Raw genomic sequence first — 26,340 nt, 5'->3', positions numbered from 1 at the left:
TTAGATTGTCTAAGGAGGGGAATCAGAGAAATGTTCCCCCCCCCCCATTGGAAGTGTGGTTTGCCTCCTCAGAGAGTGGTGAGGGGAGGATGAGCAAGGACGATGCTAATTTACCAGGCAGAGGCACAAACAGGTGGTAAAATGGCGGTGCTGCTGTAGACCCACAGGGTGCGAGGAGCAGTGGGGTCCAACTGCCATCTGCTTCCTACCGACTTTCTGCGGCCCGTTAAAGGGGCCAGTGGTAGTTCTATTTAAACTCCTGCGACTGCGGGGCCTGCACCTCTGATTGGCAGCAGCCACGAGGGGTTGCCAACTCCAGGGGAGTGGAGGACTGGTGTAGGGCACCAGAAAACTGGGGGGGGGGGAGAACCACCCCACCCTACCCCCCATCTAAGAAGTAGAAGCGGAGGCGGTGACCACGACGGTGGACCAGTGAGGGGGCTCTGCCGCTAAAAGACCAATGCTTGCGGCGGGCTGCTGGCGACTCGAGATGGGGAACCCACAGAGGCCGGAGACTGGCTCAATCTGGTAGATTGGGTACCGGGTATCGGAACCAGGATGCAAGGGGGTGCTGAAGTGTTCCTGACCATGTCATAGGCTCGAATTTGGAGCTCGGGCCTGGACTGGACTCTGCGGGGGCCGTGGAAGTGCTGGAGGCACTCGGTGACTCAGGGAGGGGAGGGGGGGTGGACTTTCTTTTGTTTCTCTGTAAGATGCTTTAAGCAATTTCTACCAATGGTGAATCCGTCTGCTTTATAGCAGACAAAAGCGATTTCATCTAATATTCCACTGTGTTTTTTACAAAGGTAATAAATCTAATCTTAAATTTTAAATAGCCGCCAAGAGTCCGAGGGCCAGCATCTGCACAGTATGTTCTATTAAACTCAACCATCATGGTCAGAGGGTGCAGAATCCCCTGTAACCTTAGAGAGGGGAATCCCACTGATCTCAGTGAGTGGCCACAACACCTGTATTCTGCATGTCCTCTGCAACCTCCCAATGCAGTGAACCAGTCAGCTGCAGAGCCAAAGAGACTCTTCTTCAGTCCTGATCACGGGGGCCCTCTCTGTGGAGTTTGCATGTTCTCCCTTAAGGCCCCCCTCTCCGCCAGGTGCTCGACTTTTCTCCCAACATCGTGAGGTTTGCCCAACATTGCTATTGTATCTGCTTCCACCACCTCTCCTGGCAGTAGGCATCTGCCACTCTGTAATTTCTCTTAAAAAATGCCTCGTACATCTCCATCAAACTTCCCCTCTCATCTTAAGATGATGTCCTCATGGTTTGACATTCCCAAATGGGGAAAAGACCGTCTACTGCAGTTACATCTGTCAACATTTTATAAATTTCTATGAGGTTAGAGAAAATCCAAATTTCTTCAACCGTGAGACATAGAAGCAGAAACGGGCTATTTGGCCCATTGAGTCTGCCCCACCATTCAATTGTGAACTGATCCATTCTCCCACTCAGCCCCACTGCCCGGCCTTCTCCCCATACCCTTTGATGCCCTGACTAATCAAGGACCAATCAATCTCTGCCTTAAATACACCCAATGACCTGGCCTCCACAACCACTGTGGCAGCAAATTCCACAGATTTACCTACCCTCTGCCTGAAGGAATTCCACTGCATTTCTGTTCTAAGTGGACGCCCTTCAATCCTGAAGTTGTGCCCTCTTATCCTAGATCAGTGGTTCTCAACCTTTTTCTTTGCACTCACATCCCACTTTAAGTAATCCCTATGCCATTGGTGCTCTGTGATTAGTAAGGGATTGCATAAGGTGGAATGTGGATGGGAAGGGAAGGTTGAGAATCACTAATCTAGACCCAATTGTTACTGAAATATTTTGCTGGAGAAAAATTGTAATTTGCCTGTTTCCATTGGAGTTCTGAAGGTGCACATAACGAGTCAATGAGGGACTATTACATTTTCTTTCCATCCACATCCCACCTTAGGCAATCACAGAGCCCCGATGGCGTAGGGATTACTTAAAGTGGGATGTGAGCGGAAAGAAAAAGGTTGAGAACCACTGTCTTAGGCACTCCCTCCAGTGCAAACAACCTTTCCACATCTACTCTGTCCGTGCCTGTCAGCATTTCAAATGTTTCAATGAGATCCCTCCTCATTCTCCTAAATCCCAACGCATAGGGGCCAAGAGCTGTCAAAAGCTCCTCGTGTGATAACCCAGTGGTTCTCAACCTTTCTCTGTGCTGCAGGAGGTGCTGGAAGTGAATCTATGGACACTCAGCCACTGAGGAACTCTTTGAGGAGCTTCAGGCAATTTCGGCAAACGAGAACAAATTTTCTGCAATGACACTTTTTATTATATGACAATAAATCGATATATAAAACCTATTCAACAAACAATTAGGGGGAAAAAAAGTGCCATCTAGCAATAAAATCCAAAAAGCTTCTGGTTTCTTTTTACCCCCAATTGAATCAGTAAATGTCTTTCTTTCACGCATATCTGCTGTCTCCAGCTCGCCCGAGAACATAGCAGTGCAGTACAAGCCCTTCACCCCACAATGTTGTGCTGACCCATATATTTCTACCCCCCCCCCCAAAAATAAATCCCTTCCTACCTCATAACCCTCTATTTATCTTTCATCCACATGCCCCTAATGTTCCAGCCTCCCCGCCCACCCCAGCAATGCATTTCAGGCACCCACAACCCTTGTTTTTTTTTAAAAAAGTGCCCCTAAACCTCCCACCCTTCACTTTGTATGTTCTCTGGTGTTTTCTACCCCCTCCCTGGGTAAAAGGCACTGGCCGTCCACCTTATCTAAGCCTCAGAATTTTGTTGACCTCGATTAAGTCTTCTCTCAACCTTCTTTGCTCCAGAGAGAAAAGTCCTGGCTCTGATAACCTTTTGCCTCATGACTTGTTTTTCCAATCCAGACCACATCCTGGTGAATCTCCTCTGCCCCCTCTCCATGGTTTCCACATCCTTCCTGTAATGAGGTAACCAGAACTGAACAGTGTGGTCTCAGGAGAGTTGCAACATGACTCCTCGACTCTTGAACTCAATCTCCCTTGACTAATGAAGCACAACATCCCATAGACCTTAACTATCCTACCAACCTGCACGGAAACCTTGAGAGATGCATGGATTTAGATCCCAAGGTCCTTCTGTTCCTCCACGCTGTTAAGTATCTGGCCATAGTTTGAAGGTGAGAGAGAGGGTGACAGGTTTGCTAGATCATTTGGGGAGGGTTTAAACTTGTTTAGCAGGGGGGTGGAGATCAGAATTAGAGTGTGGAGATTAGGGTAGAAGGACAACTAGATTTGTTAACATTAATGAAAGAGAGGTGATCATAAAAGTCGATGGAAATCAAAGGAGTGAACGATGGGGACATTTTCTCTTGTGTACATTTCAATACAAGGAGCTTGGTGAATCAGGTGGATGAGCTTAGAGCATGGATTGACACATGGAAATATGATATTGTAGCCATCAGTGAAACTTGGTTGCAGGAGGGGCACAATTGGCAGCAAAATGTTCCATAATTCCGTTGTTTTAGGCCCCCTAATGGGCAGAGGGAATTAAGAGGAGCACATTTGTAAGGAGATAACATATGTGTGTAGTAAACATAAGGGGGTGATTGTAGGAGATTTTAACTTTCCACACATTGACGGGGACACCCATACTGCAAAAAGGCTGGATGGGTTGGAGTTTGTCAAATATGTTCAGGAAGGTTTTCTAAATCAATATCTAGAGGTACCGACGAGAGAGAGTGCAACACTGGATCTCCTATTAGGGAACGAGACAGGACAAGGTGACAGACATGTGTAGGGGAACATTTTGGGTCCAGTGATCCATTTCAAGTTAATTATGGAGAAGGATTGGTCTGTGCCCCGAGTTGAGATTCTAAATTGGAGAAAGGCCAATTTTGAGGAACTGAGAAAGGATCTAGAACACGTGGATTGGGATAGGTGGTTTTCGGGCAAGGATGTGCGAGGTAAGTGGAGGTCCTTCAAAGGTGAGATTTTTGAGAGTACAGAGTTTGTATGTTCCTGTCAGGATTAAAGTCAAGGTTAGAAAGTATGGGCAACCTTAGTTTTTGAGGGATGTTGGGGATCTGTTTTGGAAGGTGTAGAGCAGGTATAGGTGACAAGCAAATGAGGCACTTCAGGAGTAATTTTAAAAAATGCAAGAAAAACCTCAGGAAAGAAATTAGGAAAGGTAAAAGAAGTCACGAGGTTGCTTTGCAGACAATGTGAAGGAAAATCCTAAGGGTTTCTACACGTATATTAAGAGCAAAAGAATAGTAAGGGACAAAATTGATCCCGTTGAAGATCAGATTGGTCGGCTTTGTATGAAGTCAAAGGAGATGGGGGAGATCTTAAATGTTTTTTTTTACATCAGTATTCACTCAGGAAATGGGCACAGGGACAACATTGGAAAGTGGAAAGTCATACACTTGAGCAGAAGAAATAGACAGGCTGGCTATTAATTAGATGGGGAGAAAATTCGGAGGTGCAAAAGGGCCTTGGGAGTCCTTGTGCACGATACCAGGTTAAGTCGGTGTTGAAGAAGGCCGACTACAGTGTTGGCGTTCATTGCTAGAGGGATAAGATACAAGAGCGGGGATGTGATGTTGAGACTCTATAAAGCACTGGTGAGCCCTCACTTGGAGTACGGGGTACAGTTTTGGGGGCCTCGTTGAGATAAGACATGCTGGCGTTTGAGAGGGTTGGAGAAAATGTTCATAAGGATAAATTGAACCATCACCTAATAAATCTGGGGAGGGAGTAGGGAGGGTTTAGTATTCTTTTTAAGGAAGATATGAGTCAGCACGACATCAAGAGCTGAAGGGCCAGGCCTATGCTGTAGTGTTCTATGTTCTGTGTGGACCAAAGGGCCTGTTCCTGTGTCATTCAATGTGTGACTCTTGGGAGTCACCATCTTGGAGGATCTTTCTTGGACCCAGCACACCAATTGCATCATGAAGGAAGCACGTCAGCGCCTCTACCTCCTCAGGAGTTTGCGGAGGTTCCATATGACACCGGAAAGTTTCTACAAGGTGTAAAGGTAAGGGTCATGTAATGCTACATTTAGAATGTAACATGCATGGCATTCCTTTATCTACCATAAGGCACTTCGTCCAGCGCCCCTTGCAGAAACCCACGGCACCGGCGGCCTCCCCTCCAAGGACTGAGCAGGCCTGAGCTTCCAAGATCAGGCATATACGTGTCGGACTGGTAGGGGGACGCCAATACCCCTGAGCATAAAGCCCTGCAAAAAGGTAGTGGACGCAGTGCAGGACATCGGGGTAAAAAAAAACCCTCCCCACCGTGGAGAACATCCACAGGGAAGACCAGCAGCAATGATGAAGGGCACGCACCACCCAGCACATGTTCTCACTGTTGCCATCAGGGAAGAGGTGTCGGTGCCACAAGACTCGCACCCACCAAGTTCAGGAACAGCTCCCATCAGACTTCTCAACGACAAACTCATTCTCCACTTTATTGATTGTTTTTTTTTCTGTTTTGCCCAGTTTACAGTTCTTTATTTGTTTCCTGGTGTACAGTTTTAGCCTGCCCTTCCAATAAATGGTCATTCTGCCTCTCCCGCAGGAAAAAAGAATCCCGGGGTTGTCGGTGACGTGCTGACATTGCCCGAAAAGTGGCAGGAACTACGAAACGAAGAACCCACCCGGTTCGCGGATGTCTCTGTGAGGATGGACCACGTTCACCCTTGGATCCCACGCGGTTCACCGCTGCCCTCGTCAAGACCAGCAGGGCCCTAAACGATTAGTGGAGGTAAATTTGCGATTGGGACGGGAACGGAGGAGCCACTGCAAATGCGGGTGTCGGGGAGAATGGGGCTGGTTGAGAGGTGGAATGGACTCGGGGGTCGAGGAGCCCCTTCCTGCTCCCGTGTATCAGGGGCAGCGTCCGGCGGCGCGGGGGTTGGAAGCGAAGAAACTGCGCGTCAAGTTTGACGATGGTATCGCATATCTGGGTACGTTTTGTGAGTCTCATTCTTGCTCTCTTCTCTTGCTAACTCTCCTCCCATCCTTCTCTCCCTCAATTTCTCCTCCCCATCTCTCTCTGTCTCTCACTCACATCCTCTTTCTCTCTGTATCTCCCTCCTCGCTGTCTCTCACTCTCCCTCCCTCGCTCTGTCTTTCTCTACCTCTCTCTATCGGTCTCTCCATCATCTCTCTCCATCTCCCATTCTCCATCTCTCCCTGTTTCTTCATCTCGATCTCTCTCCAACAATCTCTCCCTTTCCTTTTTCTCCTTCTCTCTCTCTCTCCATCTCAACTCTCCCTCTCTCCTCCCTCCCCCCACCTCTTTCCCGTGCGCTCTGCACTGGATCAGAGTTTCTCCGATCCTGAATCCGGGCAGAGAGGGAATTTACTGCAGTGTCCGCGACTCAAGCGACGCATGCGCCCTGAAATTAACACCACTCAAAAACTGGCCAGAAGGACTTCATTGCGATTGTCAGTTTTTGCGAATGCCATTCGCTATTGATTTATTTAGTTAATTATTAGCAACAAAAGTAGGAGAACTGTTTCTGTTTGAAGGAATAAGTAATTGGAGTTTTAGTCCTGTGAAGTGGCGACGAGTTGGTGCATTATCAGAGCGGGTAGCCCCTTGCAGATGGGCCGAATGTCCTTGAATTGAACTACATTCAGGGGGTGAGCAGAATTATGTCCTTTGAAGAGAAGCGTTAACGCAGCCCTCTCTTCTCCCCTCCCCCGCCCCCCCCCCCACCTCTCCCGGCCCAAGGAGCTCGGTCCCGGCTCCATTTCGTCAGCCCCGCGCTGCTCCCCGTCCGGGATCCATTCGCACGGCACCAGTCGCATACAGCGGCAGCGAAACCCAAGGTGACATCTCCGTCTCGTCCCCTCCGTCTGCCTCTTTCCCCCTCTACCCAATCGTCTCCTCGCTCCCCACCCTTCCCTCTCTTTTCTCCCCTCTTCCCGAAGCTTTCCACCTCTTCTCCATCTTCCCCTTTCCCTCTGCCTCCTCTCTCTCTCCATCTCCCCGACTATCCTACCTCCCCTCTCCCTCATTCAATTTCCCTCCCCATCTCCCTCCATTTTCTTCTCTCTCCCCATCTCCCTCCCCTCTCCCTTTCTCACTCCCCTCTTTTCCTTCGACTTCACTCTCCGCACTTTTCCCGATAACGTCAATCCCTCTTTTAATTTTGACTCTCCAGTTCGTTGTTTTCCCTGGTCCGCCGGGTTCCCTTCTCTTGTGCTCATTTTCGATGCGTTCGCCTCCGTGATTTCGTATGTCTCCGCGTGTATTTATGTGTGTGGGAATCTGTGGGTCTCTGTCTCTCCCCCCCCCCCCCGCGTCTCTCCCTCTTCATATCTCTTTTTCTCTCTCTCTCTCTCATTCTGTCTCTTCGTGAGAAGGGGAGGGAGAGAGATTCCCAGCTGCATTATTATAGTGGTAAGAGAAGGGGGCCTAGATGAGGTCTCCCAGCTGAGCGGAGTGCGAGGAAGGGGTTCGGAGGGGGAGTCGGTGAGTGAAAAGGGGAAGGGGAGAGAAGACTGAACAGGAGTGATGAGAGGAGATTAAATCTAGGTCACTTCATATGAACAGTTTGTCGTTAACCTTGGCTGCGCCGGCCGACTCTCGACAGAGCTGGTGAACACTCCAGCCCAGGGTGACCTGCTGGCTTCAGCGCAGTCTGGAAACCCTCTTCACACCTCTCTGACCTGGAAAGACTGGGCTCATCTCTTCCTTCCCCTGTTCCTCTCAAACCTTCCTTCCCTCCCTCATCTCTTCCCTCAACTTTCCCTCATCTCTTCCCTCCCTTAACCCTTCCCTTCTCATCCCTCAACCTTTCCCCTGTTCCTCTCAAACCTTCCTTCCCTCCCTCATCTCTTCCCTCAACTTTCCCTCATCTCTTCCCTCCCTTAACCCTTCCCTTCTCATCCCTCAACCTTTCCGTCCTCATCCCTTCTCTCTCCACCTCATCCCTCAACCTTTCCCTCTCTCCCCTCACCCTTTCCCTCCTCATCCTTCTCTCCCACATCTCTCAATCCTTCCCTCCCTTATTCCTCATCTCTCAACTTTCTCCCTCTCCCTCAACCTTTCTTTTCCTCCCTCCATCCCCTCCCTCATCCTTCAACCCTTCCCCTATCATCCCTAAACCTTTCCCTCCCTCATCCTTCAACCCTTTTCCTATCATCCCTCAACCTTTCCCTCCTCATCCCTCAACCCTTCCCCTCATCCCTTAACCCTTCCCCTCTCATTCCTCAACCTTTCCCTCCTCATCCCTTTCCTTTCTCCCTCATCTCTCAACTTTCCCTCCCTCTCTCATTCCTCAACCCTTCTCTCCCTCAAACCTTTCCCTCACATCCCTCTTTCCCACATCTCTCAATCCTTTCCTCCCTCCCTCATCCTCAAACTTCCCTCCTCCTTCATCCCTCAACCCTTCCCTCCTCCATCCCTCTCTCCCACATCTCTCAATCCTTTCCTCCCTTATCCCTCGACCTTCCCTCCCTCCATCCCTCAACGTTGACCCTCCCCCAGCGTCGCGCTCCCTCAACATTGCCCCTCCCTAGTGAGGCGCTCCCTCAACATTGCCCCTCCCTAGTGAGGCGCTCCCTCCGCATCGCCCCTCCCTCCGCATCACCCGTCCCCCCGTGAGGCGCTCCCTCCGCATCACCCCTCCCCCCGTGAGGCGCTCCCTCCGCATCGCCCCTCCCCGAGGCGCTCCCTCCGCATCGCCCCTCCTATAGAGGGTCAGTACAGTTCTGAGTGATGATCTGGTTCGTTTGCATTTCATGTTCCTGACGGGGTGATAGACCGAGACCGTAAAGTCTGGTCGAGCTGAATTATGTTCTCCTCGACCCCTGGCCTCGCCCCTATATATCATCCTCTCTCCCTGCAGGGATCAGAGTGGGGTGTGGGGGTGTGGAAGACAAATACAGACATGGTGAGTGGTGGAGGGATTTAGTTTTGCATCTTCCTGACAGGTAGGATATTAATTGCGCCTGAGCAATGGAGCACGTTTAATCCCAGAATGCACTGCTGCAGTGAAAACCCTGTATCGTTGCCACATCAAATATCCAAGTTCTTCTCTGCACTCCCGTCACCGTCCCTGCTCCTCCCGCCCCCTCTCTCTTCCCCACCTCTGTCACCCTTCTCTCTGATTCCCCCCCCTCAATCCTCTCCCCACCCCCATTCCCCTTTTCCTTCCATCAATTTAGCTCTCACCCGCGTATCCTCCATTACCCGCACATCTTCCCTGGCCCCTTCCAAATGCAACAAGGACAGGGTTCCTTTTGTCCCTACCAGCCTCCGCGTCCAACACATCCTCCTCCGCTATTTCCTCCACCGACTATGTGATCCCAGCACCAGACGCATATTCCCCTCTCTGCCTCCCGCAGTGACCACTCCTCCCTCCCCACCAATCACCCCCTTGGCACCTACCCCCTGCGACCACAGGAGACGCTCCACTCAAGCCCACACCTCCTCCCTCACCGTCATTCGGGGCCCCCAAACCGTCCTTCCAACTGAAGCAACACTTCCCTTGTGAATCTGCAGGGGTCCGTCTACTGCGTCCGGTGCTCCCGTCTCCTCTACGTTGGAGAGACTGGACGCAAGCCGGGAGATCGCTTCGCTGGGCATCTCTGACCGCCAAAATAGCGTGGACCAGTGAATCAATCCTCTGCCCCTATTCCCTGCGCTGCCAGACTGAGACTACTGGCAAATTAGAGGAACACCTTATCTTCCATCGGGGTGCCCTCCAACCGGATGGAATTGGCATCGACTGCTCCGGTTTCCGTTAAACCACCCCTCTCCCCATTTCTTGCTCCGTCGTCTTTCCCCCTGCTCTGTCTCTCTCCTTCCCCCCCCCCCCACCAACCCTCTCTCCTCCCCCCACCAACCCTCTCTCCTCCCCCCCCCAACCCCCACCGTCTCCTATCACAGAGTCAAAATCAATTCTCCCCTCTCCTCTTATCAGATCCAGTTCTGTTGGGCTGGACCCCTCCCCCAGCCAGCGCTCTCCATCCTGACACACCCTCTTCTTTGCTTATTCTTTGAGGCCTTCGATGCTCTATCTTTACCAGCTGTGGACCCTGCGAGACCCGGCTGAGATCCCCTGGCATTTCCGTGTGTTTTCACTCACAGCGTCTGCAGACTCGGGCGTTTCACTCCCCTCTCATCCTGCCCTTCCTTGTTAATCGTTCCTTTTCACTGTAGCTCTTTTCGTAGCCCTGTCGCCCACCCTCCACCCTTCCAGTTCCCCAATGAACTCCCTTCTGGCTGGGGAGGTTTGGGAGGGGGTAATGATTCCAGCCCTGAGCCGCTGCTCCTTTTGCTCTGGGCGGCTCCCATCTGGGGGATCTCCAACTAATTTCCCCTTGACCTGCTTCAAGGGAGGTAAAATGCAGTGGATGAGGGAGGTCACAGCAGCAAACAGGGGGAGGGATGGAGTGGCTATCCGCAAAATGGAGGGGCAGCACTCAATTTCCTGTCTGGGCCCTCTCCAACTGGACGGCAATAATGTCAACCTCTCCGGCTTCTCCCTCCATTCCCCATCCCTCTTCTTTCCTTCAGCACTCCATCCCACTTCCCTCTCTATTCACCCCTCCCCCAGTTTGCTGCTGTGCCCTCCCTCCCTTATCCACCTATTACCTCCTGCCTGTGGGTCCGGGCTCCTTCCCCCATCCCCTACTATTTTGTTCGGGCGCCTGCCGACATTTTCCCACTCCTCGATGAAGGGCTGAAGCCCGAACCGTTGGTTCTGTATCGTTATCTTTGCTACATAAAGTTCGCTGTTTGACCTGCTGAGTTTCTCCAGCGTTGTGATTTTACTCCCATCACGGTGTCTGCAGACCTTTACTTCGGAAGGTCGTAGAACTGCAGTGAAATTCCTGGCAGATGGGAGCAGGGGCTGCGGTTCATCCTCGGTGAGAAGGAAGGATTTCGGGCCGGCCTGCAATCGCCGAGAGGTGCTCAGTGGGGACGTGAGCTGCCTGCAGAAGGGTGGGCTTTCTTTGTGTGCACTGCCAGGGAGATTAAAGGAACTTGCCATCACAGGCTGGATGGAGCGATTCACATTCCCTGCATCCAGAGATTCGGGTCAGCTGGCAGGAGGGATGGGGGTGGAGGGGGGGAGCTAGAGCACAGGAGACCGAGCACCGTCTCCATAACAGGGGAGATGGGATTCCTCTCCCCAGTTACCCCAGAGCAAATATTTTTAATCTGTTCTGATCTTGGAATCCCTCTCCATCTCTGAAATCCAATCCCGAGACCCCACTCCACCCTGCCTCCACTCTGGCACCTGTACCACTCACTATCTCTGTAAAACCCTCCAGTCCTACACCCCTCCCCATCTCTAACCCAATCACTACAACCCTCCCCATGTCTATCACCCAACCAACACAAGCCTCCCCATCTCTGTCACCCAACCACTACACCCCTCCCCATGTCTATCACCCAACCAACACACCCCTCACCATCTGTGTCACCCAACCACTACACCCCTCCCCTTGTCTATCACCCAATCACTACACCTCTCGCCATCTCAGTCACCCAACCACTACACTCCTCCCCATCTCTGTCACCCAGTCACTACACCTCTCGCCATCTCTGTCACCCAACCACTACACCCCTCCCCATCTTTCACCCAACCACTACACCCCTCCCCATCTGTTACCCAACCACTACACCCCTCCCCATCTGTCACCCAACCACTTATACCCCTCCCCATCTCTGTCACCCAACCACTACACCCCTCCCCATCTTTCACCCAACCACTACACCCCTCCCCATCTGTCACCCAACCACTATGCCCCTTCCCATCTCTGTCACCCAACCACTACACCCCTCCCCATCTGTCACCCATCCACTATGCCCTTTCCCATCTCTGTCACCCAACCAACACACCTCTCCCCATCTCTGTCACCCAACCACTACACCCCTCCCCATCTGTCACCCAACCACCACACCCCTCCCTAGCTCTGTCACCCAACCACTACACCTCTTGCCATCTCTGTCACCCAACCACTACACCTCTTGCCATCTCTGTCACCCAACCACTACACCCCTCCCCATCTCTGTCACCCAACCACTACACCTCTCGCCATCTCTGTCACCCAACCACTACACCCCTCCTTATCTTTAACAATCACTATACCCTTCCCCATCTCTGTCACCCAACCACTACACCCCTCCCCATCTGTCACCCAACCACTATGCCCTTTCCCATCTCTGTCATCCAACCACTACACCCCTCCCTATCTCTCTAACTCAATCACTATACCCCTCCCGATGTCTGTCATCCAACCATGACATTCCTTCCTATCTCTGTCATCCAAGCATTACACCCCTCCTCATCTCTGAATACTCTACCCCTTGTGAATTGAGTGTAAACCCCTTCAGCTCTGCACCCCTCCCCATCTCTCTAACCTAATCACTATACCCCTTCTCACATCATCTCTGTAAACTAACCATTACAGCCCTCCCCATCTCTCTCATCCATCCAATCATTACATCCTTCCCCATCTCTGTATACCCTACCCCCATCTCACTCTGGCCCCTGCATCCTTTCCTGTCTCTGTAAATCCCTCCTGCTGTATACTCCTCCCCATCTCTCTAACCCAATCACTACACCCCTCCCCATCTCTGTAACCCAGTCACTACACCCTCCATCTCTGCAGTCCAATCACTACACCTCTATGCATCTCTGTATCTCCCCACTCAGCCCCTTCACCCCTCCCTACCTCTGTAACCCTTCCAGCTCTTCACCCCTCCCTTTCTCCTCAACCCCCCTCCCTGGCATCAGGGACATCACGTGATATCCAAATTTTAATAGCAGCAGGAGTTGGCCATCCGGCCCATCGAACCTGCTCCGCCATTCAATAAGATCATGGCTGATCTGATCATTGACTTAACTCCATCTTCCTGCCTTTCCCCCATATCCCTTAATTCCTTTTTAATATAAAAATCTATCTAACTGAACCTTAAATATGTTTAATGAAGTTGCTTCAACCACTTCCCTGGGCAGAGAATTCCACAGATTCATGACTCTCCGTCTTAAATCTACCCCCCTGAAACTTGAAACTGTGTCCCCTAGTTCTGGTCTCACCTGCCAGTGAAAACAATTTTCCTGGCTCTATCTTATCTATCCTTTTCATAATTTTAGATGTTTCTATAAGTTCTCCTCTCATTCTTCTGAATTTGAGTGAGTATAATCCCAGACAATTTAGTCCAGTGGTTCTCAACCTTTTTCTTTCCACTCACGTATCACTTTAAGTAATCCCTAGGCCATCAGTGCTCTGTGATTAGTGAGGGATTGCTTTTGGTGGGATGTGGATGGAAAGAAAAAGTTTGAAACCCATTTTATTAATCGTCCCTCATTGACTCGTTATGTGCATGGTTTCAGAACTCCAAAGGAAATGGACCAATGACAATTTTTCTCAAGCAAAATATTTCAGTAACAATTGGGTCTAGAGCAGTGATTCTCAACCTTCCCTTTCCACTCACATCCCACCTGAAGCAATCACAGAGACCGATGGCATTGGGATTGCTTAAAATGGGATGCGAGTGGAAAGATAAAGGTTGAGAACCACTGATTGAGTCTCTCCTCATAGGTCAACCCCCCTCATCTCCAGGATCAACCTGGTGGACCTCCTCTGCACTGCCTCCAAGGCCAGTCCATCCTTCCTCAAGGATGGAGATCAGAACTGCACGCAGTGCCCTAGATGCAGCCTCACCAGGACCTTTTACAGTTTCAGCATGACCTCCCTGCTCATGAATTTGATTCCTCCAGCGATGAGGGCCAACGTTCCATTTCCCTTCTTAATAACCTGTTGTACCTGCAACTCAATTTTTTACGATTCAAGCACAAGCCCTCCATGACAGCAGGCTGCAGTCTTTCACCATTTTTCCTACCAAAGTGGATGACCTCGCATTTACTAACGTTCTCCATCTGCCGGACCTTCGCCCACTCACCTAATTTAACTGTATCCTTATACAGCCTCTCCACACCCACTGTACAATTTGCTTTTCCACTCAATTTAGTATCATCTGCAAACTTGACTACACAACACTCTGTCCCCTCTTCCAAATCATCAATGCAAATGATGAACAGCTGTAGGCCCAGCACCCACCCCTGCGGCCCCCCAATGTCTGCCAGTCAGAAAAACGCCCATTTATCCTGACTCTCTGCCTTCTGTCAGTTAACCAATCCTCTACTCATTAAACACCCACGACTGTGTGGCCAAGTGCAGTTCCAGTGCCATCTACAAATTTGGCAATGACACCACAGTTGTCAGCAGAATCACAGACAGCAACGAGGAAGTGAACAGAAGGGAGATGGATCAGCTCGTCGAGTGGTGTCATGTCAGCAAAACCAAGGAGATGATTGTGGACTTTAGGAGGAAGTCAGGGGAACACGTCCTCCTTAAGGGCTCAATAGTGGAGAGGGTCAAGAACTTCAAATTCCTGGGGGTCAACATCTCCGAGGATCTGTCCTGGAGCCGCCATGTGGATGGCATCATGAAGAAGGCTCTCCAGTGGCTATACTTTGTGAGGTGTCTGAGGAGATTTGGTAGGTCACCGAAGACTCTCGTAAACCTCCAGGTGGACCGTGGGGAGCGTTCTGGCCGGCCGCATCACTGCCTGGTATGGAGGCGCCAACTCTCAGGACAAGAATGAACTCCAGAGGGTTGTTCACTTGGCCTGCGACATCACAGGCCCCAGACCTCACTCCATCGAGGACATCAACACAAGGGGGGTGTCTTAAAAAATAAGCCTCTATCCTCAAGGACTCCCACCATCCAGGCCATGCCCTCTTCACTTTGCTACCATTGGGGTAAAGGTACAGGAGCCTAACGACGAACGCTCAGCGGCACAAGGACGGCTTCTTCCCCTCCACCATCTAATTCCTGAATGATCAATGAACCACAGACGCTGCCTGACTTTTCGTGCACTGTTATTTTTATAGTAATGTTGTGAGATGGTTATAATATGAATGTTTGCACTTAGATCCTGCTGCAAAACTTCAAATTTTATGACTTGCTCTTGACAATAAATCCTGATTCTGAATCAAGGATCGACAGGTATTTGATTAGTCAGGGCATCATGGCTTACGGGGAGTGGGGCCGAGTGGGAGGATGGATCAGGTCATGATTAGAATGGCGGGGAAGACTCGACAGGTTGACGTGATAATTTTAGGTGGGAAACCCGGCTTCAGGACTGAAAAGGGGCAGGGGAGGCGGGAGCAGGGTCAGCAGGTGAAAGGTGGACCCTCGAGGCCTGAAGAATTAATGGCTGCTGGTGGGGGGGGGGGGGGTTGGGGAGAGACCTTCATTCGCAACAGCGATGAACCTCACTACAGAGAAGAGGTGGAAAATCTCATGATAAGGTGCGTGAATCTCAACGCGGACAAGACGAAGGAGATGATCGCAGGCATCAGGAGGAGCAGGAATGATCATCCTCCACTACACACCAACAACTCTAGAGTGGAGAGAGGGGGAGACACCAAGCTCCTTGGAGTCCACTTAACTAGTGACCTATCGTAGACACTCAACATCTCCTCACTTGTTAGGAAGGTTCACTTCCTGAGAAGACTGAGGTGGGTACTAGCCACCATCATGCCAACCTTCTACAGAAGCTCTGTCCAGAGCGTCCTGGCCGGCTTCATCACAGTGTGGGTACAGTCGCTGCAGAGAAATAGATCGGAGGTCAATCCACAGGACAATGAGTGGCGAAGAGAATCACTGGAGTCTCCTTTCCCCCATCAACGCAATCAACCGGGATCATTGAGAACCTGACATCTCGGTCACACATGGGACCATTTGTCGGCACTCGGACTGTACTTGCTGGAGTACAGAAGGATGAGTGAGAGGGGGATCTAATTGAGGAGTTTTGAACGCTGAAAGGCCTGGACAGGGCAGATGTGGTGAGGATGTTTCCCATGGTAGGGGTATCTGGGACACATCTTTCAGCTGCTCCCATTGGAGAAGAGATCCAGGAGGATCAAAACCAGCACCACCAGGCTGAGGAACAGCTTCTTCCCACAGGCAGCGAGAATGCTGAACGGACAAAGGAACGACTCACACTCACCCTCCGAGACCCCCGTATTCACAAAACACCATTTAGTTGCGCATACAAAAATACTGCGCGTGTATTGTGTGTCTGTATGCGTGCTATGTCCAGTGGTGCATCTGCGTGCTTTGCACCAAAGACCGGAGAGCGCGGTTCCGTCGGGTTGTACTCATGCAATTGGATGACGACAGTCTTGGCCTTGGCAAGAGGGAGAGAGGACGGGAGTGGGTGACGTCCTGCTGATGGTGCGTTTGCTATAAATGACGGCGGACAGTTCAATGCAGAGTTGGGAGGGAGGAGAGCGCAGGAAGGGCCAGTGTTCTGTGATGTCACCTTGTCTTCTGCTTCTTGTTCCAGGACAGACATGCTGGACTATCTCCTGTTGTGGCTGCTGATTCAGGAGGCCGGTGTCGCTGCGCCGCTGTGGGGTGGGGTGCAAGGTGAGGAGGGACTCCGTGTATCCAGGGGCCGCAGTAAGGAGTAAAACAGGTGGGGGGGGGCGCCGTGATTGAATTAGGAACACAATCAGCAGGTCGAAGAGTGTACTTTATAGAGCAAAGATACATATGAGGACCTTCCCTTCCCCAGTCATTCTCCTGGACTTCACGACCATGACCCCGGCAGACGTTCCTCACATGCTAACCCTTTCATTCCTGGTATCATTCGAGTAAATCTCTGAATCCTCCCCAGCGCCCAAAACTGCACCCAGTCTCCAAGTGAGGACTCACCCGTGCTTTGTAGAGTCTCAACGTCGCATCCCTGCTCTTGTATGCCATCCGTCATGATATGAACGCCAACCTCGCAGTCACCCTCTTCTCCGCCTGGAGACTCGGCCTAGAGGTGGGGATCCTGCACGAGGACTCCCAACTCCCCTCCGCACCTGGGAATTTTGGATTTTCTCCCCATCTAAATAATAATCTGCTTCCTCTGCCAATGTGCTTGACCGTACCCTTTCCGACACTGTATTTTGATCTGCCACCTCTTTGCCCCGTTCTCTGCATCGATCCGAGTCTCTCTACAGTCTCCTCAGCAGATGCTCTCCAAAGCCCCGGCTTTTACTCTTAACACATAACAATTACAGCATGGAAACAGGCCATCTCGGCCCCTCTAGTCTGCACCGATTTAAGTGAACTTCTCTAGTCTATTTTTAAAAATATTTCAGTGACAATTGGGTCTAGAGCAGTGGTTCTCAACCCTCCCTACCTTAAGCAATCCCTTACTAATCACAGAGCACCGATGGCCCGCTCACCTCCTTCAAGTATATATTAACGATCTGGAAATAGGGGTGGAGAATTGGATAAGCAAGTTTGCGGATGACACAAAGATTGGTGGTGTTGTGGACAGTGAGGTAGATTACTGTAGATTAAAAGGTGATTTAGGAAGGCTGGAGGTGTGGGCTGAGAAATGGCTGATGGAATTTAATACAGATAAATGTGAGGTGCTACATTTTGGAAAGGCAAATTTAAATAGGTCATATACATTGAATGGTAGACAATTGAGGAGTGCAGAGCAACAAAGGGATTTAGGAGTTATGGTAAATAGTACCCTCAAGGCTGATACTCAGGTAGATGGTGTGGTGAAGAAGGCATTTGGAATGTTGGCCTTCATAAATCGGAGTATTGAATTCAAGAGTAGGGAGGTTATGATGAAATTGTACAAGGCATTGGTGAGGCCAAATTTGGAGTACTGTGTACAGTTTTGGTCACCAAATTATAGGAAAGATATAAACAAAATAGAGAGAGTGCAGAGTAGGTTCACGAGAATGTTGACAGGATTTCAGGGTCTGAGTTACAGGGAAAGGTTGTGCAGACTGGGGCTTTTTTCTCTGGAGCGTAGAAGATTGAGAGGGGACTTGATAGAGGTGTTTAAGATTTTAAAAGGGACAGAGTAAATGTGGATAGGCTTTTTCAATTAAGAAAGGGGGAGATTCAAACTAAAGGACATGGTTTAAGATTGAAGGGGGAAAATTATAAGGGGAACATGAGGGGAAATTTCTTTACGCAGAGGGTGGTGGGGATGTGGAATGAGCTTCCGGCAGACGTGGTCGAGGCGGGATCATTGGTTACATTTAAGGAAAGACTGGATCGTTACATGGATAGGAGGGGACTAGAGGGGTATGGACCGGGTGCTGGTCAGTGGGACTAGGAGGGTGTGGATTTGCTACGGCATGGACTAGTAGGGCCGAACTGGCCTGTTCTGTGCTGTAAGTGGTTATATACCTGCTCCCTGCCCAGAACCCTCCAACCCCCTCACATCCATGCACTCATCCAACCTCCTCTTAAATGACAGAATTGACCCTGCTTCAACCACCTCTTCTCTGAGTGAAGAAGTAATTCTAAAGTTTTACCTCCTCACCCTTAACTTATGATCCTTTGTTCCAATCTCTCCTACCTTCAGGGGGAAGAGCCTATTTACATCCACTCTATCTATTTCCCTCATATTTTTAAATACCTCTATCAAATCCCCTCTCAACTTTCTATGCTCCAATGAATAAAGACCCAGTCTACTCAATCTTTCTCTGTATTCTTGATACTGCAATCCAGGCAATATTTTAGTAAATCTTCCCTGCACCCTCTCTGCCTTACTGATATCCTTCCTATAATTTGGGGACGGGAACTGTTCACAGTATTCAAAACGTGGCCTCACCAATGCCTTGAACAGTCTCAACATCACCTCCCAGCTCCTATATTCTATGCTATGATTTATAAAGGCCAGCATACCCAAAGCCTTCTTCACCACCCTAACCGTAAGAAGTTTTAATACATCTCCCTGGTTCGCGACACTACAGGCCTGAATTTACCAGTATGTTGTCTGGATTGGAAAATAAGTCTTATGAGGCAAGGTTAGCAGAGCTGTGACTTTACTCTCTGAATCAGAGACTTAATAGAGGTCAAGATATATGAGAGGCGTAGATAAGGTGGATGGCCAGCGCCTTTTTCCCAGGGTGAGAATAGCAAACACCAGGGGACATCTGTACAAAGTGAATTGAGGAAAGTTTAGGGGAGTCATCGGGGTTAAGTTTTTTTTAAACACAGAGAGTTGTGGGGGCCTGGAATACATTGCCAAGGTTGGTGGTGGAGGCTGGAACATTAGGGGCATTTAAGGCACATGGATGAATGAAAAACAGAGGGTTATGAGGTCGGAAGGTGTCACGTGAGATTAAATCAGGTTCGCGATGGGTTCACAGAGAAGCGAGTCCAGACACAGGCTAAACAAACAAAGGATGATCTTTATTGCACATATGGGGAAATCATAACGAGGAAGATGAAACTACACTTGATACTAAAACTACTTAGGCGGTCACATGGGATACAGCAATCTTCGATATCAGTGTCCGCCTACTCTCTCTCTCTCACACACGTGCATTAATGTTCAGTAACTAGCACACACAAACAGACAGGGACTTCAACACACACTCCCCATTCCCTGTTCCAACAGAGTCAGCTCCATGCTAAATTTTTCCACACCATGCTATGGTCCTGCTCTCAGTGTCGTGTACACCTTACCAACGACTCCTCCAGCAATGTCCACAGTTCACGACCGGGCGTGAAGCAGCGATCGTAGACAGGACCGAGGAGCAAAGAGGATGAGCTACTCCATGAGGTGGGCATTTAAAGGTGCAGTAAGTTGGGGAGTCCAGCCCAAGTAACCAGTAAGGAGTAAGTGGTCAGCCGTGCACTAACAGGTGGGTGGATTCCAACCTTGATTGACAAGTGATGCGACTTTCAACTAGGTTCCAGACGGAGAGGTCGCGTGAACCCCTTCCCCTGCACAATCCCTACTACTGAAGGGTTTACATATTTTTAAAAATTCGGCAGGAATATATAGGTCATCACAACATTGAGGGCTGAAGGGTCTGTACTATACTGTAATGGTCATTGTTCCAAATGACTGTTCCCCCCCCCCCCCACCCCGCAGATGAAGAGAGTGCCTTGGTGGTGACCACAGGGACCAGAGCCCCCTTGCAGGGCGTCCTGGGCGGTTCGGTGACCATCCCTTGCTTTGCCAGCTATGCCAAGCGTCCGCTGGCTCCTGCGGCGCCCCGGGTGAAGTGGAGCCTGATCCGAGACGGCAACGAGTGGGACATCCTGGTGGCCACCGTGCAGAAGGTGAAGGTCAGCGAGCGATACAGCCGGCGGGTGGAGCTGCCCAACTACCTGGCGACAGCCACTGATGTCTCCCTGTCCATCCGCCGCCTCATCCGCAATGACACCGGCATCTACCGCTGCGGGGTGCAGCACGGCATCGACGACGCTCAGGACCTGGCCCAGCTGGAGGTCAAAGGTAACGCTGGGCTTGGGGCAAGGCAGGGAGGGAGCCATCGATGGGTCATAGGTCGAGGACCCGGGAAGGGAGCACCACAATGTCGACCGCCGGCAGCAAGGGGGCGCTGCAGCACAGAAATCAAGCCCTTTGACCCTTCTAGTCTCTGCCAAACTATTATTCTGCCTTGTCCCACTGGCCTGCACCCAGTCGATATCTCTCTGACACCTGGTCAAAGTTTAAGGGGTAAGTTTTTTTTAAACACAGAGAGTTGTGGACGCCTGGATTGCGTTGCCGGGGGAGGTTGGAACATCAGCAGAATTTAAGAGACTCTTAGATAGGCACATGGATGAATGAAAAATAGAGGGTTGTAAGGTAGGGAGGTCTGAGTTATTTTTTGGTAGGTTGACACAACATCGAGGGCTGAAGGGCCTGTTCTGTGCTGTAATGTTGTAACCCAATGGTTCTCAACCCTTTTCTTCACACTCACATCCCACTTTAAGCAACCCTTGTGCCATCGGTGCTCTGAGATCAGTAAGGGATTGCTTAAGGTGGGATGTGAGTGGGAAGGGAAGGTTGAAAATCACTGCTCGAGACCCAATTATTACTGAAATATTTTGCTGGAGAAAAATTGTCATTGGCCCATTTCCTTGGAGTTCTGAAACCATGCACATAACGAGTCCATGAGGGATGATTAAAACAGTGGGTTTCAAACTTTTTCTTCCCACCCACATCCCACCTTAAACAATCCCTTACTCATCACGGAGCACTGATTGAAGAGGGAATACTTAAAGTGAGATGTGAGCGGAAAGAAAAAGGTTGAGAACCACTGGGTTATCACATGAGTGAGGAGCTTTTGACAGCTCTTGGCCTGTATTCGTTGGAATTTAGGAGAATGTGGAGGAATCTCATTGAAACATTTGAAATGTCGACAGGCACGGACAGAGTAGATGTAGAAAGGTTGTTTCCCATGGAGGGAGCGTCTAGGCCAGTGGTTCTCAACCTTTTTCTTTCCACTCACATCCCACTTTAAGTATTCTCTAGGCCATCGGTGCTCTGTGATGAGTAAGGCATTGCTTAAGGTGGGATGTGGGTGGAAAGAAAAAGTTTGAAAACCACTGTTTAAATCAACCCTCATTGACTCGTTATGTGCACCATTTCAGAACTCCAAAGGAGTTTGAATGGGGTGAAAATTCAGACCTCGGATGTGCAAAGGGACCTGGGTGTCCTCGTGCAGGGAAACCTAAAAGTTAATGACCAGGTGGGATTGGTAGTGAAGAAAGCGATTGCTATGTTGGCATTCATTTCAAGAGGAATAGTGTTGATGAGGCTCTATGGGGTACTGGTGATACCTCATTTGGAGAACTGTGTGCAGTTTTGGGCCCCCTATCTTAGAAAGGATGTGATGTTGTTGGAGAGGGTGCAGAGGAGATTTACTAGGATGATTCCCGGAATGCAAGGGCTAATGTACGAGGAGCGTTTGGCAGCTCTTGGGTTGTAATCATTGGAGTATAGGAGAAAGAATGAGAGGAGTATCTCATAGAGGCATTTCGTATTTGGAAAGGTGGATGCGGGTGAGATGTTTCCCTTGGTGGGTGAATCAAGGAAAAGGGGTCATAGTCTGAAAATTAGAGGTTAATCATATAAAAAAGAGATTAGGAAGAACTTCTTTAGCCAGAGGGTCGTGGATCTGAGGAACTCGCTGCCGCATACAGCAGTGGAAGCCAGATCACTGGGAGTATTTAAACAAGAAATAGACAAGTATCTCATTAGTGAGGGCATCGGGGGATATGGGGAAAAGGCCAGAAATTGGAACTAATGTAGAATAGCTTAGTGTAGATTTACAGAACAGACTCGATGGGTTTAGTGGTCTGCTTCTGTTTCTTTGTCTTGTCATCTTGTGAAACGGGCCAATAGTAATTTTTCTCCAGCAAAATATTTCAGTAACAATTGATCCAGAACAATGATTCTCAACCTTCTCTTCCCATCCACATCACACCTTAAGCATTTCCTTACTAATCAATCACAGAACACCGATGGCCTAGGGATTACTTAAAGCAGGATGTGAGCGGGAAGAAAAAGGTTGAGAACCACTGGACGTGTCCTGCCTGTGTATTGTGTTTCTGTATGCGTGTTATGTCAGGGTGTGTGTGTGTGTGTGTGTTTTGCATGAAGGACCAGAGAACGAAGGGAGAGTTAGAAAAACGGAATATAAAGCTAGATTGTTATCGGATCACTCACCCCTGTTATTACCAATAGAGCTGGAGGACATTCCACCGAGAACGTATAGATGGAGATTAAACTCCATGCTACTTAAAAGACAGGATTTTAGAGAATTAATTGAGCGACAAATTAAAATGTACTTTGAAATAAATATGGAATCAGTGAAAGATAAATTTATACTATGGGATGCAATGAAAGCATTTATCAGAGGGCAGATAATAAGTTATGTAACTAAGATGAAAAAGGACTACAATTGGGAAATAGAACAGCTGGAAAGGGAGATAGTAAGTACAGAAAAATAATTAGCAACAAGGGAAGATACAACAAAAAGAAGAGAATTGGTGGACAAAAAAATAAAATATGAAACACTACAAACATATAAGGTGGAGAAAAACATAATGAAGACAAAACAGAAGTATTATGAGCTAGGAGAAAAACGCACAAAATACTAGCTTGGCAGCTTAAGACAGAACAAACTAAAAGAACGGTATTGGCATCAAGGAAAAAGGAAAAACAAATAAACAGAGATCAATGAAAACTTCAAGGAATTCTACGAGCAATTATATCGAACTGAGAACGAAGGGAAAGAAGACAAAATAGATGAATTTCTAGCTAAAATTGAACTACCAAAATTGCAAGAAGAGGAGCAAAACAAATTAATAAAATAATTTGAAATAGAAGAAATACAGGATATATTAAAAAAGCTACCGAAAAATAAAATGCTGGGAGAGGATGGACTCGCAATAGAATTCTATAAAACATTTAAATTCCTCCTCTCCTGGAAGTAATGAAAAAGACTGAAGAAACACAAAACATGCCAGATTCATGCAAAACAGCAATAATTACAGTAATACCAAAGATGGGGAAAGATCCACTAACACCAGCATCGTATAGACCAATATCTCTACTTAACACAGATTATAAGATAATAGCTAAATTATTAGCAAACAGATTGGCCAACTGTGTACCAAAAATAGTAAAACTAGATCAAATTGGATTTATTAAGAAAAGACGAACAACAGACAATATCTGTAAGTTCATTAACTTAATCCATGCAGTACAAGGAAACAAGACGCCAACAGTGGCGGTTGCCTTAGACGCAGAGAAAGCCTTTGACAGAGTAGAATGGAATTATTTATTCAAAGTACTGCAGAGGTTCAACCTTCCAGAGAAATATATTAATTGGATTAAAGCATTACATAAGGGACCATTGGCGAAGGTGACAGTAAATGGATACATATCAAACCAATGTAAATTAAGCAGGTCAACTAGGCAGGGATGTCCACTATCTCCCTCACTGTTCACACTAGCTATAGAACCATTGGCAGAACTGATAAGAACAGAAAATAAAATAAGAGGGATAAAAATAAAAGAGAAGGAATATAAAATCAGTCTATTTGCAGATGACATCATAGTTTATTTAACAGAACCAGAATTATCAATAAAAGAATTACATAAGAAATTGAAGGAATATGGAGAAGTATCGGGGTACATGATCAATGCAAATAAAAGTGAAGCGATGCCAATGAATAATGTGGATTTCACAAAGTTTAAGAAAGAATCACCATTTAGATGGCAGACACAAGCAATCCGATACCTAGGTATTCAACTAGATAATAATCTAGGCCATCTATACAAATTAAATTATCAGCCATTAATGAAGAAATTACAAGATGACTTGGAACATTGGAAAGATTTACCACTAACACTGATAGGAAGGGTAAATTGCATTAAAATGAATATCTTCCCAAATATACAATACCTATTCCAATCATTACCAATTCACTTAACAGAGAAATTCTTCAAGGAGCTAAAGAAAATAATAAGGAAATTCTTATGGAAAGGGGGAAACCGAAGATAGCGCTAGATAAATTAACAGAATGGTACAAACAAGGGGGCTTACAGCTACCAAACTTTAAGCATTATTATAGAGCAGCACAATTAAGATACCTATCAGATTTTTATCAAACAAGGGCTTAGAGCTAGATAAAATAGGGGAGAAGGTACCTGAACGTATACTATGTAAGTGGGTTGAAAAGCTGGTGCAACATGGGAATTCACCAGTACTGCACCATCTGCTCAACATTTGAAAGAAGATTCACGTAGAAAGGAAAAAAACAAATTACCAACTACCAAAATTAATATTGACGCAAAATCAACTAATCCCCTTCACAATAGATAACCTTTCCTTTAGAGAATGGTTGAGAAAAGGGATCAATAGAATAGAAAATTGTTTTTCGGAAATAAATTATTATCTTTTGAACAAATGAAGTGCAAAAATGGTATAACTCACAGTACAATGTTTGCATGCCACCAACTGAAAACCTACTTGAAGGACAAATTGGGAAGCAGGCTGAGGTTACCAGAAGGAAGCAATTTTGAATATATGATTACAGACACAATGATAATTAAAAGATTTATAACAAACATGTACATCAAACTGCAAGAGAAAGAGAACGAGGAAACAAGCTGTAAACCCAAACAAAAATGGGAACAAGATCTAAACATAAAGATAAAGAATGAAACATGGGAAAAGCTATGCTCCAGAACTATGAGAAATACAATAAACACGAGGTTACGCATGATACAATATAATTGGTTACACAGGTTATACACCACGACCCAAAAGTTAAATAAATGGGATCCAACATTATCAGATAGATGTTTTCGCTGTAAGAAGGAAACGGGAACAACAGTACATGCAATTTGGGCATGTGAGAAAGTGGAAAAGTTTTGGGAAGATCTAAATCAGATATTAAATAAAATCACAAAAAGCAACATACCAAAAAACCCAGAGATCTTTCTTCTAAGTAATATAAGAAGTAAAGAACTTGGCCTCGATTTGGATGGAACACAAAAAAGATTTATTATGATAGCCTTAGCTGTAGCAAAAAAATGTATTATGTCAACCTGGAAATTAGAAGATAACCTGAGAATTCAGCAATGATACATAGAAATGAATAAATGTATTCCATTGGAAAAAATAACATATAATTTAAGAAATAACATCACAGTATTCAAACAAATTTGGGAACCGTACATGGAACACAACAGAGAAGTCCTACCGCGGACATCCACCCCCTGAAATGACAGAGGAGAAGAAGATGAAATGAACTGACCCAGTATGTAAAAGTGGATGACACAAATTTCTTGTTTATTTTCATTGTGTGATGATATTGTTTAATGGGTTTAATGTATCATATATGTTGAGCATTGAGTGGGTGGGGAGGGGGGTTGGAAGGGGGGAGGGAAGGGAGGGGGGAAAAGGGGAGAAAATGACATTGTGTATATTCAAGAGGGAAATGTTTGTGTGTATTTGGTCAATATGGTTCATATTGTGAAAAATTTAAAAAATTTAAAAAGGATCAGAGAACGCTGTTTCGTCGGGTAATAAAATTGACTTAAACTGGTCCCCAACTATCACAGAGGTAGTGGTGGGGAGAGATGGCACCCCAGCTTTCAATTTGTAATGCACATTTTGAGTGAAGAGCCTGGATTATAAAGTAAAGCAGCTCTTGTAACTTTTGGATTAAGAAAAAATAAGGGGTAGAATTGATTTACCGCCAAAGAGGCAAAGAAAAGTGAGCAATCCCGTGCGTGGAGCTGTCTAACAAATCTCTGGTCTCGGTAGGGGTGGTGTTCCACTACCGTGAGGCCCCGGCCAGGTACGCCTTCAACTTCAGCCGGGCCCAGCAGATGTGCCTCGACATCAGCGCGCAGATCGCCACCCCGGAACAGCTGGAGGCAGCTTATGCAGGGGGCTACGAGCAGTGCGACGCCGGCTGGCTGTCCGACCAGACCGTGCGGTGAGTCCTGAGTGAACAGCAAAGTC

At 47.9% G+C, this 26,340-nt stretch overlaps 1 protein-coding gene across 1 annotated transcript in view; it reads left to right on the top strand.

Moving 5' to 3' along the window:
- Positions 1-5,588: 5,588 nt before the first annotated feature.
- The window catches only part of LOC138762882 (brevican core protein-like), a 60,064-nt gene continuing 39,312 nt past the window's right edge, over positions 5,589-26,340 (top strand). The window contains exons 1-4 of the mRNA XM_069936401.1: positions 5,589-5,756; positions 16,380-16,462; positions 19,941-20,306; positions 26,140-26,314. Of these exons, the coding sequence (XP_069792502.1) occupies positions 16,387-16,462; positions 19,941-20,306; positions 26,140-26,314 (617 nt within the window). The 5' untranslated portion in view covers positions 5,589-5,756; positions 16,380-16,386. The remainder of the gene's footprint in view (positions 5,757-16,379; positions 16,463-19,940; positions 20,307-26,139; positions 26,315-26,340) is intronic.

The sequence above is a fragment of the Narcine bancroftii genome, chromosome 5 (genome assembly GCF_036971445.1).
Source record: "Narcine bancroftii isolate sNarBan1 chromosome 5, sNarBan1.hap1, whole genome shotgun sequence".
Lineage (NCBI taxonomy): Eukaryota > Metazoa > Chordata > Chondrichthyes > Torpediniformes > Narcinidae > Narcine > Narcine bancroftii.
This window is presented reverse-complemented; position numbering and strand designations above follow the sequence as displayed.